This window comes from Notolepis coatsorum (genome assembly GCF_963971535.1).
Source record: "Notolepis coatsorum genome assembly, chromosome: 19".
In the NCBI taxonomy this organism is placed as follows: domain Eukaryota; kingdom Metazoa; phylum Chordata; class Actinopteri; order Aulopiformes; family Paralepididae; genus Notolepis; species Notolepis coatsorum.
Genome location: NC_140183.1, coordinates 30,037,452 through 30,053,968, shown reverse-complemented (window position 1 = coordinate 30,053,968; position 16,517 = coordinate 30,037,452). Strand labels below are relative to the sequence as shown.

Below are 16,517 nucleotides of genomic sequence, written 5' to 3'. Positions count from 1 at the left end.
TTTCCCAAATACACCAAACGAACCAAGACCGAAGATCTGAGAGGCGCACGCAACGACATCAGCGGGCGGCTGGCATCCCCCAGGTATCTGGCTTCCCTTGCACCATCTGTGGATGGGTGTGCGGCTCAAGGATCGGACTCAACGCCCAAGAGAAGTGGCACCAGCGGCAGCGTCGCTAACCCCCCCTCACCCCATCCCTGGAGCAAGTGTCATCATCGAACACGATGGACAGCTAAGAGAGAGAGAGTGTGTGTGTGTGTGTGTGTGTGTGTGTGTGTGTGTGTGTGTGTGTGTGTGTGTGAAAACCGCTGGTACCGGGAAAAATCAGATATAATTCCCACATTTACAGTTGATAACAAGCCACTGAGAGTCTACTCACGTCATGAAACATATACATATCTGGGTCATAAATTTAATGTGGCAGGTGAATGGGAACAACAAGTGAGTGAAATTATCTCTGATTACTCAGCCAGATTAGATTTAATTGATTCATCGCCCCTGCCACTCGTCATGAAACGTGAAGCAGTCAGACAGATAGCCCTGGTCAAAGTTCAGCACCTATTCTCAAATGTACATATTCCTCGCAAATTTCTTTGTGAGATGAACAATAAAACCGTACAGATGGTGAGACAATGGACTGGACTGAACTCACTCAACACTTTAAACATTGTCTTTATGTGGACATAAATAAAGATTCTAAATGTGTGTGTGTATGTGTGTGTGTGTGTGTGTGTGTGTGTGTGTGTGTGTGTGTGTGTGTGTGTGTGTGTGTGTGTGTGTGTGTGTGTGTGTGTGTGTGTGTGTGTGTGTGTGTGTGTGTGTGTGTGTGTGTGTGTGTGTGTGTGTGTGTGTGTGTGTGTGTGTGTGTGTGTGTGTGTGTGTGTGTGTGTGTGTGTGTGTGTGTGTGTGTGTGTGTGTGTGTGTGTGTGTGTGTGTGTGTGTGTGTGTGTGTGTGTGTGTGTGTGTGTGTGTGTCAGTCATGCAGTGTTCAGTCAACAGTCTCTACAGTATCTCGGCTCCCAGCTGTCCTGCCACCTGCTCTTCCCTGACTCATCACACTGACTGCAAAGACCCACCCGGCGAGGGCTGTATCTGTAACCATGGTTACCTACTTAGCCAGGTGTGATGTCCTCTTCTCTTCTCTTCTCTTCTCTTCTCTTCTCTTCTCTTCTCTTCTCTTCTCTTCTCTTCTCTTCTCTTCTCTTCTCTTCTCTTCTCTTCTCTTCTCTTCTCTTCTCTTCCCTTCTCTTCTCTTCTCTTCTCTTCTCTTCTCTTCTCTTCTCTTCTCTTCTCTTCTCTTCTCTTCTCTTCTCTTCTCTTCTCTTCTCTTCTCTTCTCTTCTCTTCTCTTCTCTTCTCTTCTCTTCTCTTTTCCTCTCTTCTCTGTCTTATCCAGACTGACTAAGAAAAGAGGAGTCATGGTGTCGATTCTCGTCAAAGTTGTAAAGTTGTACATTTATCATGTGACCAAGTCATATATATGAGGTGATAGTTAGGTCAGAAAGTGAGGATCAAGCAGATCCAAGGCAGCAGATTCCGCCTAATGACTTCACTTTTCTTCCAGTTAGTTTGATAAACTTTTCGGAATCCCAGCAGGTCAACATCATATTTCTGATGTCGTCTCATGATGCTCCATGTTCTAAATAAAGTATATTTGCAACACAAAAGGTGAAAAGTCAACGATACGTCACAACTCATAAACTTGGGTGTCATGGAACATGTTTACCATTGGTATTTAACACTTGGTTAGTTTACCACTGGTATTTGCCACTTGGTTAGTTTATCACTTGGTTAGTTTACCACTGGTATTTACCACTTGGTTAGTTTATCACTTGGTTAGTTTACCGCCTGTATTTACCACTTGTTTAGTTTACCACCTGTATTTACCACTTGTTAGTTTATCACTTGGTTAGTTTACCGCCTGTATTTACCAATTGTTTAGTTTACCACCTGTATTTAACACTTGTTAGTTTACCACCTGTATTTACCACTTGGTTAGTTTACCACCTGTATTTACCACTTGGTTAGTTTACCACCTGTATTTACCACTTGGTTAGTTTACCACCTGTATTTACCACTTGGTTAGTTTACCACCTGTATTTACCACTTGGTTAGTTTACCACTGGTATTTACCACTTGTTTAGTTTACCACCTGTATTTACCACTTGTTTAGTTTACCACTGGTATTTACCACTTGGTTAGTTTACTACCTGTATTTACCACTTGGTTAGTTTACCACTGGTATTTACCACTTGGTTAGTTTACCACTGGTATTTACCACTTGGTTAGTTTACCACCTGTATTTACCACTTGGTTAGTTTACCACCTGTATTTACCACTTGGTTAGTTTACCACTGGTATTTACCACTTGGTTAGTTTACCACTGGTATTTACCACTTGGTTAGTTTACCACCTGTATTTACCACTTGGTTAGTTTACCACTGGTATTTACCACTTGTTTAGTTTACCACCTGTATTTACCACTTGGTTAGTTTACCACCTGTATTTACCACTTGGTTAGTTTACCACTGGTATTTACCACTTGGTTAGTTTACCACATGTATTTACCACTTGGTTAGTTTACCACCTGTATTTACCACTTGGTTAGTTTACCACCTGTATTTACCACTTGGTTAGTTTACCACTGGTATTTACCATTTGTTTAGTTTACCACCTGTATTTACCACTTGGTTAGTTTACCACCTGTATTTACCACTTGGTTAGTTTACCACCTGTATTTACCACTTGTTTAGTTTACCACCTGTATTTACCACTTGGTTAGTTTACCACCTGTATTTACCACTTGGTTAGTTTACCACCTGTATTTACCACTTGTTTAGTTTACCACCTGTATTTACCACTTGTTTAGTTTAACACCTGTATTTACCACTTGGTTAGTTTACCACCTGTATTTACCACTTGGTTAGTTTAACACTTGTATTTACCACTTGGTTAGTTTACAACCTGTATTTACCACTTGGTTAGTTTACCACCTGTATTTACCACTTGGTTAGTTTACCACTGGTATTTACCACTTGTTAGTTTAACACCTGTATTTACCACTTGTTTAGTTTACCACCTGTATTTACCACTTGGTTAGTTTACCACCTGTATTTACCACTTGGTTAGTTTACCACCTGTATTTACCACTTGGTTAGTTTACCACCTGTATTTACCACTTGTTTAGTTTAACACCTGTATTTACCACTTGGTTAGTTTACCACCTGTATTTACCACTTGGTTAGTTTACCACCTGTATTTACCACTTGGTTAGTTTACCACCTGTATTTACCACTTGGTTAGTTTACCACCTGTATTTACCACTTGTTTAGTTTACCACCTGTATTTACCACTTGTTTAGTTTAACACCTGTATTTACCACTTGGTTAGTTTACCACCTGTATTTACCACTTGGTTAGTTTAACACTTGTATTTACCACTTGGTTAGTTTACCACCTGTATTTACCACTTGGTTAGTTTACCACCTGTATTTACCACTTGGTTAGTTTACCACTGGTATTTACCACTTGTTAGTTTAACACCTGTATTTACCACTTGTTTAGTTTACCACCTGTATTTACCACTTGGTTAGTTTACCACCTGTATTTACCAATTGGTTAGTTTACCACCTGTATTTACCACTTGGTTAGTTTAACACTTGTATTTACCACTTGGTTAGTTTACCACCTGTATTTACCACTTGTTTAGTTTACCACCTGTATTTACCACTTGGTTAGTTTACCACCTGTATTTACCACTTGTTTAGTTTACCACCTGTATTTATCACTTGTTTAGTTTACCACCTGTATTTACCACTTGTTTAGTTTACCACCTGTATTTACCACTTGGTTAGTTTACCACCTGTATTTACCACTTGGTTAGTTTACCACCTGTATTTACCACTTGGTTAGTTTACCACCTGTATTTACCACTTGTTTAGTTTACCACCTGTATTTACCACTTGGTTAGTTTAACACTTGTATTTACCACTTGGTTAGTTTACCACCTGTATTTACCACTTGTTTAGTTTACCACCTGTATTTACCACTTGGTTAGTTTACCACCTGTATTTACCACTTGTTTAGTTTACCACCTGTATTTATCACTTGGTTAGTTTACCACCAATCTTTTATTCAACTTCAGCCCTGATCATAACACCACATATTAATTTTATAATTCTAACCCTTTAAATGCCAGTGTGTGTGATGGCATATATTTGCAATATATCAAATGCAAATTAGATTTTTCTGGGGGGGATTATTACAGGCTAGCATGTGTCAATGATTAGCAACAACAGTTTTTTGTAAGGGTCCCGCCTCCACCAATCAGGCCATGTGAGCGGCGCGGCGCGTGATCGGCGCGGGCGGTTTTGACGTGAGCGAGGAGTGGGTTTTAAAATGAGTCGGCGCGACGTCCGGAGCGAGAGTTCTCCTCCGCTCCAATCCACTCCAGGCCGCTCACAGTGGTTTAACACTGTTGATGTAATATATACATGCAGTACAATGCCAAAGCAACAGATGGCGATCTACAAACATGAAGGCCATTTTCAACCAATGAGAAGGGTGAACCTGTGATATCCTGTTCAGGCTTTGTCACTCACTCCTGTTAGAAAAAGTATCGACGCCATTGTTGTAGTCGTTAGCTTACATGCTAACGTTAATGGCAGCGACCATAGCATTGTAGCTCGGCTAGCCTATCATCGCTTAATAGAGCTAGTGAATGGATAAACAACGTTATTTAACATTGCAGAATGGGTACAATTACAATGCGGCTCAATACAAACAATTGTTAAGGGGCCCAGGGGGTGTAGACTGTTGTAGTTTGAGCTAATTTACACCATGCTCCAAAAAAAAAAAAAAATCTGCCGAGCGATCTGGCGCAGGGAGCGGGGAGCGCTCGATTCAAGGTGAGCGGGGAGCGAGCGGAGAGCGACTTGGGGGCGGGGTCAACATGAGCGATTAGCGGAGCGGACCAAGCTTTAAAGAGCGAAGAGCGGATTTCTCGGCCGCGCCGATCCGCTCACGTGGCCTGCCACCAGGGCCGCCTCAGGGGGTGTGCGAGCAGTGCGGTCGCACAGGGCCTCGCGGGAAGGGGGGCCTCGCAAAAAAAAAAAAAAAAAAAAAAAAATGTATTTATTATTTTTTTTTATTATTTTTTTTTATTTTTTTTTTTATTTTTTGCGAGGCCCCCCTTCCCGCGAGGCCCTTTCTCATCACAGACCTAAAATCGAGTTTTGCTTATATGCTTATATATTTCACATTAGACACGTTTGTAGAATGTGTCTGACTTGTTCCTGGCTCTGCAGCAGACATAAACACTATTGGAGCTCTGGGGCTCTGCAGCAGACATACTATTGGTTTCAACGAAGGGAGGGGTTACATCATGTGTACGCCGGCGTGCGTCAGCTGCGTTTGACTATTTTGCGCGTGCAGCTTTGGAGGTTATGCTTAGTTATGCCAGCCAAGACGAAGAGGACGGTCATTCGGCAGATGGACTGAAGATGAAAGTTGTTGCATGTTAGACAGTTCAGTCAGGCTAGCCATGTCGGCTTAGCTAAAGGCAGGGACAGCTAGTTAGCTTTAGCTACGTTATAATATCGAGTGCTAACGTGTGGTTCAGTCGGGATAGCCATGATGATGTCGGCTAGTAGCTAGCTTAGCTAAAGGCTAACTAGCGTTAGCTAACCTAGAGAGAGCACGTGCAGCATTGTTATGCCAAGATGAAGAGGACGGTCATTCGGCAGATGAACTTCGTCAACTCCACGCGGTTGTCTCCATCCTCTTGGACGTTTGGTGAGTTTTTAATGCACTCTATTCTATTCCCGCCGTGGATATATCTCTCTCTCTCTCTCTCGGGAGCCAAACGGGCCGGCTAGCTGTTGTAGCTAATGTTATATTGAGCCAAAGCGGGCCGGCTAGCTAACGTAGCTAACGTTATATTGAGCCAAACGGGCCGGCTAGCTGTTGTAGTAGCTAACGGTGTGTGGCCTGGTGTCAGTACCTGGCTACTCTATTTGCAGTTAGCCTATTTAGCTGATGTCGGCCATTGGCTCCTTGCTACTTTGTTTTCTCTGGTATAGACCCTCTTCTCTTTGGATTTAAGTGTTGATCTTTGTCCTTTTGGATCTATGTATATTCATGTTGCCTTTGTGAAGTTATCTTTTCCTTCTGTTTTGTTCTTCCATTAAAAGTTGAATATCCTTTAGGGGCTCATCTTTGCTTATCTCTCTCATACATGCTCTCTCTCTAACACACACACACAGACATGCTCTCTCTCTCTCTAACACACAAACACACATGCTCTCTCTCTCTCTCTCTCTTTCTAACACACACAGACATGCTCTATATCTCTCTCTAACACACAAAATGACATGCTCTCTCTCTATATATTTCTCTCTTTCTAACACACATATACATGCTCTCTCTCTAACACACACACACACAAACAGACATGCTCTCTCTCTATCTCTCTCTTTCTAACACACAGACATGCTCTATCTATCTCTCTCTCTTCAATTCAAATGGGCTTTATTTCACATTCTTGTATTTCTCCCAGTAGGTATGGGAGTTTTGAGTTATTGTCGATGTTTTCAAAGTCTCTTTGGGTGTTTGCAATTTGTGGGAAGTATGTCTTGGTATAGTGGGCAGGTTGTTAAGAAGTGGAGCTCGGTTTCCACCTCATCTTGTGTGCAGTGGGTCTGTCTTCGCTTGGGAGCCAGGTCTGCCTATGGCGGCCTTTCTCGATGGCTAGGCTGTGCTCGCTGAGTCTGTACCTAGTCAAGGATCTTCTTAGTATTGGGTCAGTCACAGTGCTCAGGTATTCTGCCACTGTGTACTCTCTGTTTAGGGCCAAATAGCATTTCAATTTGCTCTGGTTTTGGGTTGTTTCTTTCCAATGTGTCTCTCTCTCTCTCTCTCTGGCCTTGCTCTGGTGGAGGGTCAGGGGAATTGCCGGGTCTGTGCAGCGATAACACTGTATATTGACTGTAGAACGGGAGCTCTCTCTCGCTCTCTCTCTTGCTATATGTTGACTGTATCATGCCCAGCCTCGGGCAGCGCTATTATTTAAGAATATGTTGACTGTATGATTTTTTTTAGTTTTTTTTTTACCTTTTAGGGGGGGGGGGGGGGGGGGGGGGGGGGGGCTCGCGTTTAAATCTCGCACAGGGCCTCGCATTTCTCCCAGGCGGCCCTGCCTGCCACCAATCACATGCGGCTCCTTTTGTGTGTGTGTGTGAGAGCAAGAGAGAGAGAGAGAGAGAGAGAGATACTTGTGTGAGTTGCAGTGATCTCATGGTTGTTCCCCACCTAGGTTATCTAACTATTGCGCTGCTGCCACTAGAAACACTGTCCTGGCCTGCTTCTAAGTTCAGTGGCCTGACTGCAAAACAAACAAAAAAAGTCATTTTTTTTTTTGATTTTTTAGATTTCTTTTTTTGAAATCATCTGTCGACCCGCCCTCCTGTGGGTCGCGACCCCGACTTTGGTAACCCCTGGGTTAGTTTACCACCTGTATTTACCACTTGGTTAGTTTACCACCTGTATTTACCACTTGGTTGGCCGACTTTACAAGTTGACAAGGACCCACTGAACAGACTTTCTTTGATGTATCAGACATTGTTTTGATTGGAGCACCTGTTTGATTTGACCAATCAGGTAGACCTTCTCTATATGTGTCCCACCCTCTGCTGAGCAATTTCACAGTTTGAGAGAAGTATCGAAGGTTATCCTATAACCCTAGTTATATGAATATGGCGAGCGCTCTGCTCTATTGGAACTATCCCTTTAATCATATGCTATCATGAAAACTTTCAACCACTTGCACGCACCTACACCTGCCTGGCCACGCCCACATCCGCTCACATATAAGCGGGGCCATAGCCATACTACCAGCTCCTTCCCCAGTCTTTAGCCGCCGAAACTGAAGACACATGGGGTCCTCAGTGAGTCAGAGCAGAGCGCTCGCCATATTCATATAACTAGGGTTATAGGATAACCTTCGTTATATTTCATATGGCTTTACGCTCTGCTCTATTGGAACACAAGAGCGGAGCAGAGCGGAGCAGAGCGGAGAGCCCGACAGATGTACCCGCTGAGGTCCCCTACAACCATCAGAATCCGGGGAGGGCCCGGCCCCCCCTCCCCCCCTCTCCCCCCTAGTGAGGGATGGGAGGGAGACCGGACCCGACTGTGCGAAGAGGGAACAGTACCTCAAACGCACAGGGTGAGCAGACCGTGGGACTTACCTCTGTTCAGAAGGGCCCGCGACTACTCGGTTGCGCATCCCGCACGCCACCAGGGAACGGACGTGAAGCAAAAAACCCACGTCACAGCCCCCAACATCGTAGGGTCGGGGTCAAACAGCCCGACCCCGTGGCAAGGCTGTAGCAGCGGGGCGCGGAGGAGGCCCCAGCCCCAGGCCACATCATGGGGGCCAGGACCCCCCGAAAAAGGGGCCTGGCGAGGTCAACGAGGCCGCGGCATCGAGACCCCACCAGACGGTCACTGGTGACACCACCCCCCACATCGCCAGCGTATCGGACCGGGCCTACAATAGGTGAAGGCCCTTCTCCACCTGGCACGCCACTCCGAAGCACTCCAAGGAGACTTCCCCCCCACAATGTTGTGGGGCCAGCTGGCGCACCGGGGAGACAACCCTCCAAGGAGGTTGATCCCTCAATCTAGGCCGACAGGTCTTAACAAGAGCAGAACTCGACCTGCGCCCGGAGCACTGCGGACTAGACAGGCACCTAAGGGGCTAACTGTAAGAACAGTATCCCGGCGGAAAGGGTGTTCGGTATGCCGTGCACCATGTCACAATCTCATGGGGTCACGACCCTTGCGGAGTCGGAGTTAGCCAACTCCGCCAGCGAACAGATTCCACCACGAACCCTGACCCTGCCAATTTATTAATCCCGCGGGGTCGAGGTTCAGAGAAAGATTTTGACACAATTGGCAGACGTCATGAAACATGCAGGGGCATACTCTCGGGCAGCCGGGGTCAGACCCGGGCTCAACCAGAGAGTCGACTCTGCTACCAACACAACGGGGAGACAACCACCCCCCTATGTTTATTAACAGAAAATGGTTGCTCCCTTAACCCATTAAGAAACCCCGGAAACATAACTGCGCATATACACAGGCTATACAATGCAGTTCAAGGCGTTTCAGGTTTAAAAAGGGTTAACCCAGGCCAACAGGTCAACGAGGGCAAGGCCCGACCTGGGCCTAGAGGACCGGGACGTACACAGGGATGCATAGATGAGTTGACAGAAGCAGCCTCCCCGACAGCCCCCTCCCATCCCCGGTTTAGCAGGGAGGGAGGGGTGAAACTAATGGAGAAGGACCAACCCACCTAACATTGTGCAAAAAGGTACAACATAGTATGGACCAATGCACACCACTGTTAAGGGCAACTCGTAGTGGCATCTATATGACACACACATTCTTGACATCAACCTAACCTAGTGCACTGGCGCTCGGTAGAGATTTAAAAAAAAAAAACGTCCCAGCCGACTGCATAAAAAACGCCGTTTTTATGATGTTGGGCAACCAAGACTTGCCGGTCCCAAAAGGCGGATTCAATCATTGAAAAACACCCTGGGCCAGCGCTGATCGGTCTCGTAAGACCAAACGCTGATTTATGAAACAGCGTGTATGCTCGGAAAGAACCCGAGAACAGTGACGCCGAATTTCTAACAAGAAAGAGCCCCACAATGTTTCCCCTCGCTGTCTGGGACGAGCAGCAGGAAGCCGGTACTAGAGACACAGACACGGGCTCTTATACGACGAGCCTGGGAATAAAAACGCGTCAATTCTGCTCTTTATGTAAGAGGGGAAGACAGCGGTTTTCCCAGAGAGACCTCAACATGAGTGAAACAATTGAAAAAGGTTCATAACAGATTGGACTAAGTAGACAAAATGGCCCAATATACACTACTTTTACAGAGCAGAGCAGAAGGACCAACAGTCCCGACTGCATCGCATCATCTATCCTTTACAATGACAGCGGTCTGTAGCACAGGCCCTGTAACTCACGGACATGTCTCTTGGCCAATAAGAAAACGCGCCTGTGAAGTCTTCAATTGCCTCGTCCTCTATAAAAAAATAAAAAATAAAAATTGAGCCTGGGAATAAAAACCGCATCAATTCTGCTCTTTATGTAAGAGGGGAAGACCGCGGTTTTCCCAGAGAGACCTCAACGTGAGTGAAACAATTGAAAAAGGTTCATGTAGGTGCGGCTACGTGGTGTAGTGGGCAAAGCGCTCGCCACCAATGCAGGAGACGCTGGGTTCAAGCCCAGCTCTCGGCATTGCTACCAGCTTGGCTGGTCGTTCATACTAACACAATTGGCAGTGTTTTTTTTTGTTAGTTGATTTATTGATGGATTAAAAACACACAACAAGGATCCAAAGGATAACATGAGAAAGAGTAAAACCCGTATTTCCGTCATGGTCCCAGGGCTGTTAGGCCACAACAAAAAACACGACAATAACACAACACTCATACATTTAAAACATTATAAGACTAACCTGTCGCTAAAATTGTATACCCCACAATAACTAAAAACTGATTGGAAACCCATTCAAACTATAGGGGGCTAATCTTCTATTCTGTCCATGAGCCACTTCCTGACGCTTCTCTTGAAGCTGTGGAGGCTCAAGCTCTGCTTGATGGGGATAGGCAGCTTGTTCCAATCCTGGGCTCCAGAGAAAGTAAGGGAGCATTGGCCCAGTTTCGATCGGAAAGAAGCAGGCTTCAGGTTTGCTATGCTTGCTCTAGTTCTGTGGTTGTGGGATTCGTTGACCGGGGTGAAGTAGTTTTGGAGGTATCTAGGGGACCTTTGGTTTATAATATTGTGCACTATGTTCAGTCTGAGCTGGGTAACTCTGGCCTCTATAGGAAGCCAGTTTAGCTCCTGGAAGTGACTCCTCCCTATGTGGGTGCGAGGGCCAAGACCCATTACCACCCTTACTAGCTTATTTTGGGAAACCTGAAGCTTCTTTTTTATGTACACTGTCAGGCCCTCGAACCACGATACGCTACCATAGTCAAAGTGGCAGAGTACTAGGCTATTTGCTAATAGCCTGAGGCTATCTCTGCCAAGGAGGTTGGCTTTCCTAGCTAGGTACCTGGTGCGGGCGTTGACTTTGCCCAGTACTTGGGAGGCCATAGCCTCCCCATCTAGGCTCCCGTCTATCATACAGCCTAGATACTTCGCTTTTTTTTTGCTGTTTTAGGGTTACAGCTCCTAGCTGGATATTAAACTCCTGTGCTTTCCTGAGCTTGGGCTTGGAGGCTAATAGTACTGCCTCTGTTTTACCTAGGTGAAGAGAAAGCCTGTTGTCCGAAAGCCACCTGCTGACCCCTGCAAGTTCTTCACCTAGCATCTGTTCTAGTGTGTTCTGATCCTTGTGTGAGACTAGCAGGGCTGAGTCGTCTGCAAATAAAAACAAGTTACATGAGCATGCTGCTGACATGTCATTTATGTACAGTAAAAAAAGGAGAGGTCCTAGCACGCTTCCTTGTGGGACCCCACATACAATGGGCTTGGCCTCTGACATAGTGCCACTGACCTCAACCCGCTGCACCCTATCAGCAAGGTAGGAAGAGAACCATCTGACCACTGTCTCAGACATACCCAAGGCCTTAAGCTTGGAGAGCAGTATGTCATGGTTCACTGTGTCAAAAGCCTTCTGTAGGTCTAGAAGAACTAGCCCACACAGCTTACCTGAATCTATCTCCCTCCTGATACTGTCTGTAAGATAAAGAAGACATGTTTCAGTGGAGTAAGACTTCCTAAAGCCGGATTGGAGGTCGTACAGGAGGTCATGGCTGCTTGCATATTCCTGGACTTGTTCATGGACTATCTTCTCTAGGACTTTGGATAACACACTTAAAATTGAGACTGGTCTATAATTGCTGGGGTCAGATTTGCTCCATTTTTTATATATAGGGATGACTTTGGCATTCTTGAAGTCGGTGGGTACCTTGCCTAGGTCCAGGGAGAGGTTAATAATATGGGTTACTGGTGGAGCTATAACTCCGGCTGCATCCCTCAGAAACCTGGCACTGATGCCATCTACACCTGTGGCCTTCTTGATTTTGAGCTCGCCCAGCATCGCAGCCACTTTGACTACTGACACCTTGCTTAAGGAGAACGAGTTTGCCTTAACCCCTCGTTGGCTATAGTAGTTGGAAACAAAGTCATCACCAAACTGCTCTGTCTTGGGAGGTAGGTTAGAGACAAGCTTACCTGCTACCGATGTAAAGAAGTTATTAAAGATTGTGGCTACATTCTTTTTATCAAACTCCATTCCCTTGTCTGTGGACAGGCCTATGTTGGACTCAGTAGTCCTTTAAGGGGTGGGAAAGCTGGTGGGTGGGTTCTGGTCGTTGTAAACAGCGACTCCTACAGTTCGGTCGGGGCGCCTGCTCAGCGAGCAAAGGATCTAAGGGGGGTAGTGTGATCCTTCCACACGTTACACCCTCTCAGTGAGAGTCTGAGCTGCCAGGTGAAAAGAAGCGGTTGATTGGCTACACGTGTGCCGGAGGAAGCACGTGATAGCCTCCACTCTCCCAGACCGACTGTGGGGGGTAGGTGCGCAGCGACCAGGAAGGGGATTGGGAATTGGCATAACGACTAACATTGGGATGGGAGAAAAACGGAGGAAAAAGGAGGGGGAAAAAGATCAACAAAAAAAAAAAGAAAAAGAAAAGGTTCATGTAACAGATTGGACTAAGTAGACAAAACGGCCCAATATACACTACTGTTAGAGAGCAGAGCAGAAGGACCAACAGTCTCGACTGCATCGCATCATCTATCCTTTACAATGACAGCGGTCTGTAGCACAGGCCCTGTAAGTCACGGACATGTCTCTAGGCCAATAAGAAAATGCGCCTGTGACGTCTTCAATGGCCGGGGAAATCCCGTGTCCCACTATCCTAATTTGGTGTGGGAGACAGGGAAGCCCCCCCCCCCTCCAACGAGAGAGAGAGAACATCTTCGTCAGGGAGACTGATAACTATATCCGGGGGGGAGGGTTTATTTGTCCACCCCCCTCAACCACCTCACCCCTGATACGACGCAATAAAAAAGGCAGAGCCGTGACACCAGTTGTATAGTGCGCTAAATGAAAGCACATACACCTGTAGTGTAATAGCTTCACATTCTGCACGCCAACCACAGCTGATAACCTCGTTTGTGTAAAAAACTGGTTTTATCCACGGCTCTGGCCTACGAGCAAAAAACTTGCCACCCGCTATTTTTTTATCTTTACCCTTAAGTAAAGAAAAAATATCAGACTGAAGAGAGGGACTCAAGAAGTCCTTGGTTTACACGCTACATAATGTACAACTCTGTAAGCTAACAATAGCACACCAGTTGCGGACTCATTTACATGAAACACACAACCCTCATCGTACAATGAAGCCGTCAAGTTCATTTTTACCACGTAAGAAAGAACACTGGCTTAGGTAGAGAGAAAGGACATAAGCCCTTGGCTAAGTGCTAGAAATACAGGCCTTGTAAGTTATACAAAACAGCAACCAAGCAAATTTCAGAGAAATTGCCACAAACTCCCAAGCAAGAATGTGAGCCTAGCATTTTTAGCTGTGGGTTTATATTGCACATGTCGTATTCCCCAAAATACAGTGAAGTGGGGCAGAAGGGGTAATGTGTCCTACCTGTGCCCCCGGGTCACAGGACGACTGGCAGCAACAATGGTGGTCTCCCTGTTGACGAGGCCTCTTGCTGGCAGGGCCAGTAGTGGTGATGGCTGGAGTCCTGCTCCGGCGTTTTGCCCATATCCTGCGGCCGGCCGTGGTGCAGGCTGATGACATCTTCTGCCAGAGAAAATCTCCTAAAATCCACGATCAGCTCCTTGGTTTTACCAATGTTCAGGAGCAGGCTGTTGTCCTGACACCAGCGTGCCAGTACATCAACCTCCTCCCGGTAGGCCTTCTCATCGTTGTCAGAGATCAGCCCCACCACCACTGTGTTGTCCGCAAACTTCACTATGGAGTTGGAGCTGAACCTGGCCACACAGTCATGTGTGTAGAGTGAATACAGCAGGGGGCTCAGAAGACAGCCCTGGGGGGACCCGATACTCAGGGTGATGGTGTTGGAGGTCTGACCCCCCACCCTGACCGCCTGAGGCCTTTCACTCAGAAAGTCCAGTATCCAGGCCTGCGCTCAGAGCGGAGCTCAGACCCAGCTCAATCAGCTTGTCCACCAGTCTGGTGGGGACTATGGTGTTGAATGCTGAGCTATAGTCAATGAACAACAGTCTCACATAGCCCCCCTTCTGGCTGTCTAGGTGAGAGAGGGTGTTGTGTAGTACCTGAGAGACCGCATCGTCAGTGGACCTGTTTGACCCGTATGCAAATTGCAAAGGGTCCATATCACTGGGGAGGGAGGCACAAATGTAATCCTTAACCAGCCTCTATAGCCTCTATATATATGCAGTAATATAAAGATATAAATGTAAATATTGAATTGTTTTGAATTTTTGTTTTGAATCATTTTAGCAAACAATTCTTCCTAGTACTTTCCCCACTCTCTGAAGATAGTTGTTCATGTTCACAAATAACAACAATAATAAAAATGTATTTGATGTATATATATATATATATATATATATATATAGTATATTTTAATGTATTATTAGTATATATATTGTATATTGCATGTGTATTTTTTATGTATTGCATATTTGATGTATTGTATATGTATTTTACATTTGATATATTGCATATGTATTTTATATTTGACATGTCATGTCAAGTCAAGTCAAATGTATTTGTATAGCCCAAAATCACAACAAGTTGCCTCGACGGGCTTCACAGATCAACAAGTAACATCATAATAGATCCACAATAAAACCACCATAAGATCCTCAATTTTGCAACACCCCAGACTTTCCCCAATGAAGATAAGGAACAACTCCCTGTAACCTAGCAATAGGAAAAAAGGGGGAGAAACCTCAGATGGGCAATTCAAAGGGGATCCCCCATCAGTGTGTCGGTGATATGTGGTGTTGCTATGGATGATAGAAGGATGGATAATAGAACAAACTAAGAATTGGTATGAATATGTATTTTCTATTTGATGTATTGTATCTTTTAGGATAGCTGTGTGCAGCTGGCAGACTGTGGCTGTTGGTTCCAGGGTCATTATCTTCTATCGGGTCAGATCTTCTACCCAGATGACGACTGCCAGCGCCGGTGCACCTGCTATGGAGGGACGGTGGAGTGCTTGAACAAACCCTGCGGAGTATGGGAGCGGTGTGGGGTGAGCGGAGGGGTCAGGGCCTGCTACCCCCAGCCAAAACCCAGCGACCGCAACAAGTTCAGGAAACAGAAGGGATTTTCATTCTACCATTCCGCAGTTGGGAACAAGGGATCTATGCACAACATGCTTAATAACATGTTTGGAGGTTAAAGTTCTGAGGACACCCGCCTCAGTTTGAAGGAATTATACACAGGAAAAATTATACATTTGACATATTTTTATTACACATATTATTACTGTCCATGCCATGTCAAACACGTTACTGTCCAGAGATGTCATGTTCCTGTCAAACATGTTTTAACATGTTCTGTCCATACAGAACTATCTCTACTCGAATGACCAGTTCTTCTTAATAACCCACGCCTGTATAGAATATATATATCATCATACATTAAACATATTATTACCTGGAGAATGAGTGCTTATGGAGGAGGTGGTGTGTGAGAAATATTTACATTAAAGATCTTTCAGCAACAAAACTGCCTGGTAGTCCATCTGTCTGTCTGCCACCTACTAAATGCCTTCTGTCTGTCTGTCTGTCTGTCTGTCTGTCTGTCTGTCTGTCTGTCTGTCTGTCTGTCTGTCTGTCTGTCTGTCTGTCTGTCTGTCTGTCTGTCTGTCTGTCTGTCTGTCTGTCTGTCTGTCTGTCTGTCTGTCTGTCTGTCTGTCTGTCTGTCTGTCTGTCTGTCTGTCTGTCTGTCTGTCTGTCTGTCTGCCAGCCCCCTGCAAAATGTATTCTATCTATCTGTGTGTCTGTGTGTCTGTCTGTCTGTGTGTCTGTCTGTCTGTCTGTCTGTCTGTCTGTCTGTCTGTCTGTCTGTCTGTCTGTCTGTCTGTCTGTCTGTCTGTCTGTCTGTCTGTCTGTCTGTCTGTCTGTCTGTCTGTCTGTCTGTCTGTCTGTCTGTCTGTCTGTCTGTCTGTCTGTCTGTCTGTCTGTCTGTCTGTCTGTCTGTCTGTCTGTCTGTCTGTCTGTCTGTCTGTCTGTCTGTCTGTCTGTGTCTGTCTGTGCCACCTGCTGAATGCATTATATCCGTCTGGCTGTCTGGCTGTCATCCACCTGCTAAAGGCCTTTTATAATCTACAGCAACATTGTTAGATAGCATCTATAATCTACAGCAACATTGTTAGATAGCATCTATAATCTACAGCAACATTGTTAGATAGCATCTATAATCTACAGCAACATTGTTAGATATCATCTACAGCAACATTGTTAGATAGCATCTA

At 45.5% G+C, this 16,517-nt stretch overlaps 1 protein-coding gene across 1 annotated transcript in view; it reads left to right on the top strand.

Annotated features, from left to right (window-relative positions):
- LOC311246659 (IgGFc-binding protein-like) overlaps positions 1-16,007 on the top strand; it is a 105,930-nt gene extending 89,923 nt beyond the window's left edge. The window contains exons 37-38 of the mRNA XM_084336827.1: positions 978-1,120; positions 15,126-16,007. Coding sequence (XP_084192953.1) covers positions 978-1,120; positions 15,126-15,440 — 458 coding nt within the window. The 3' untranslated portion in view covers positions 15,441-16,007. The remainder of the gene's footprint in view (positions 1-977; positions 1,121-15,125) is intronic.
- Positions 16,008-16,517: the final 510 nt, after the last annotated feature.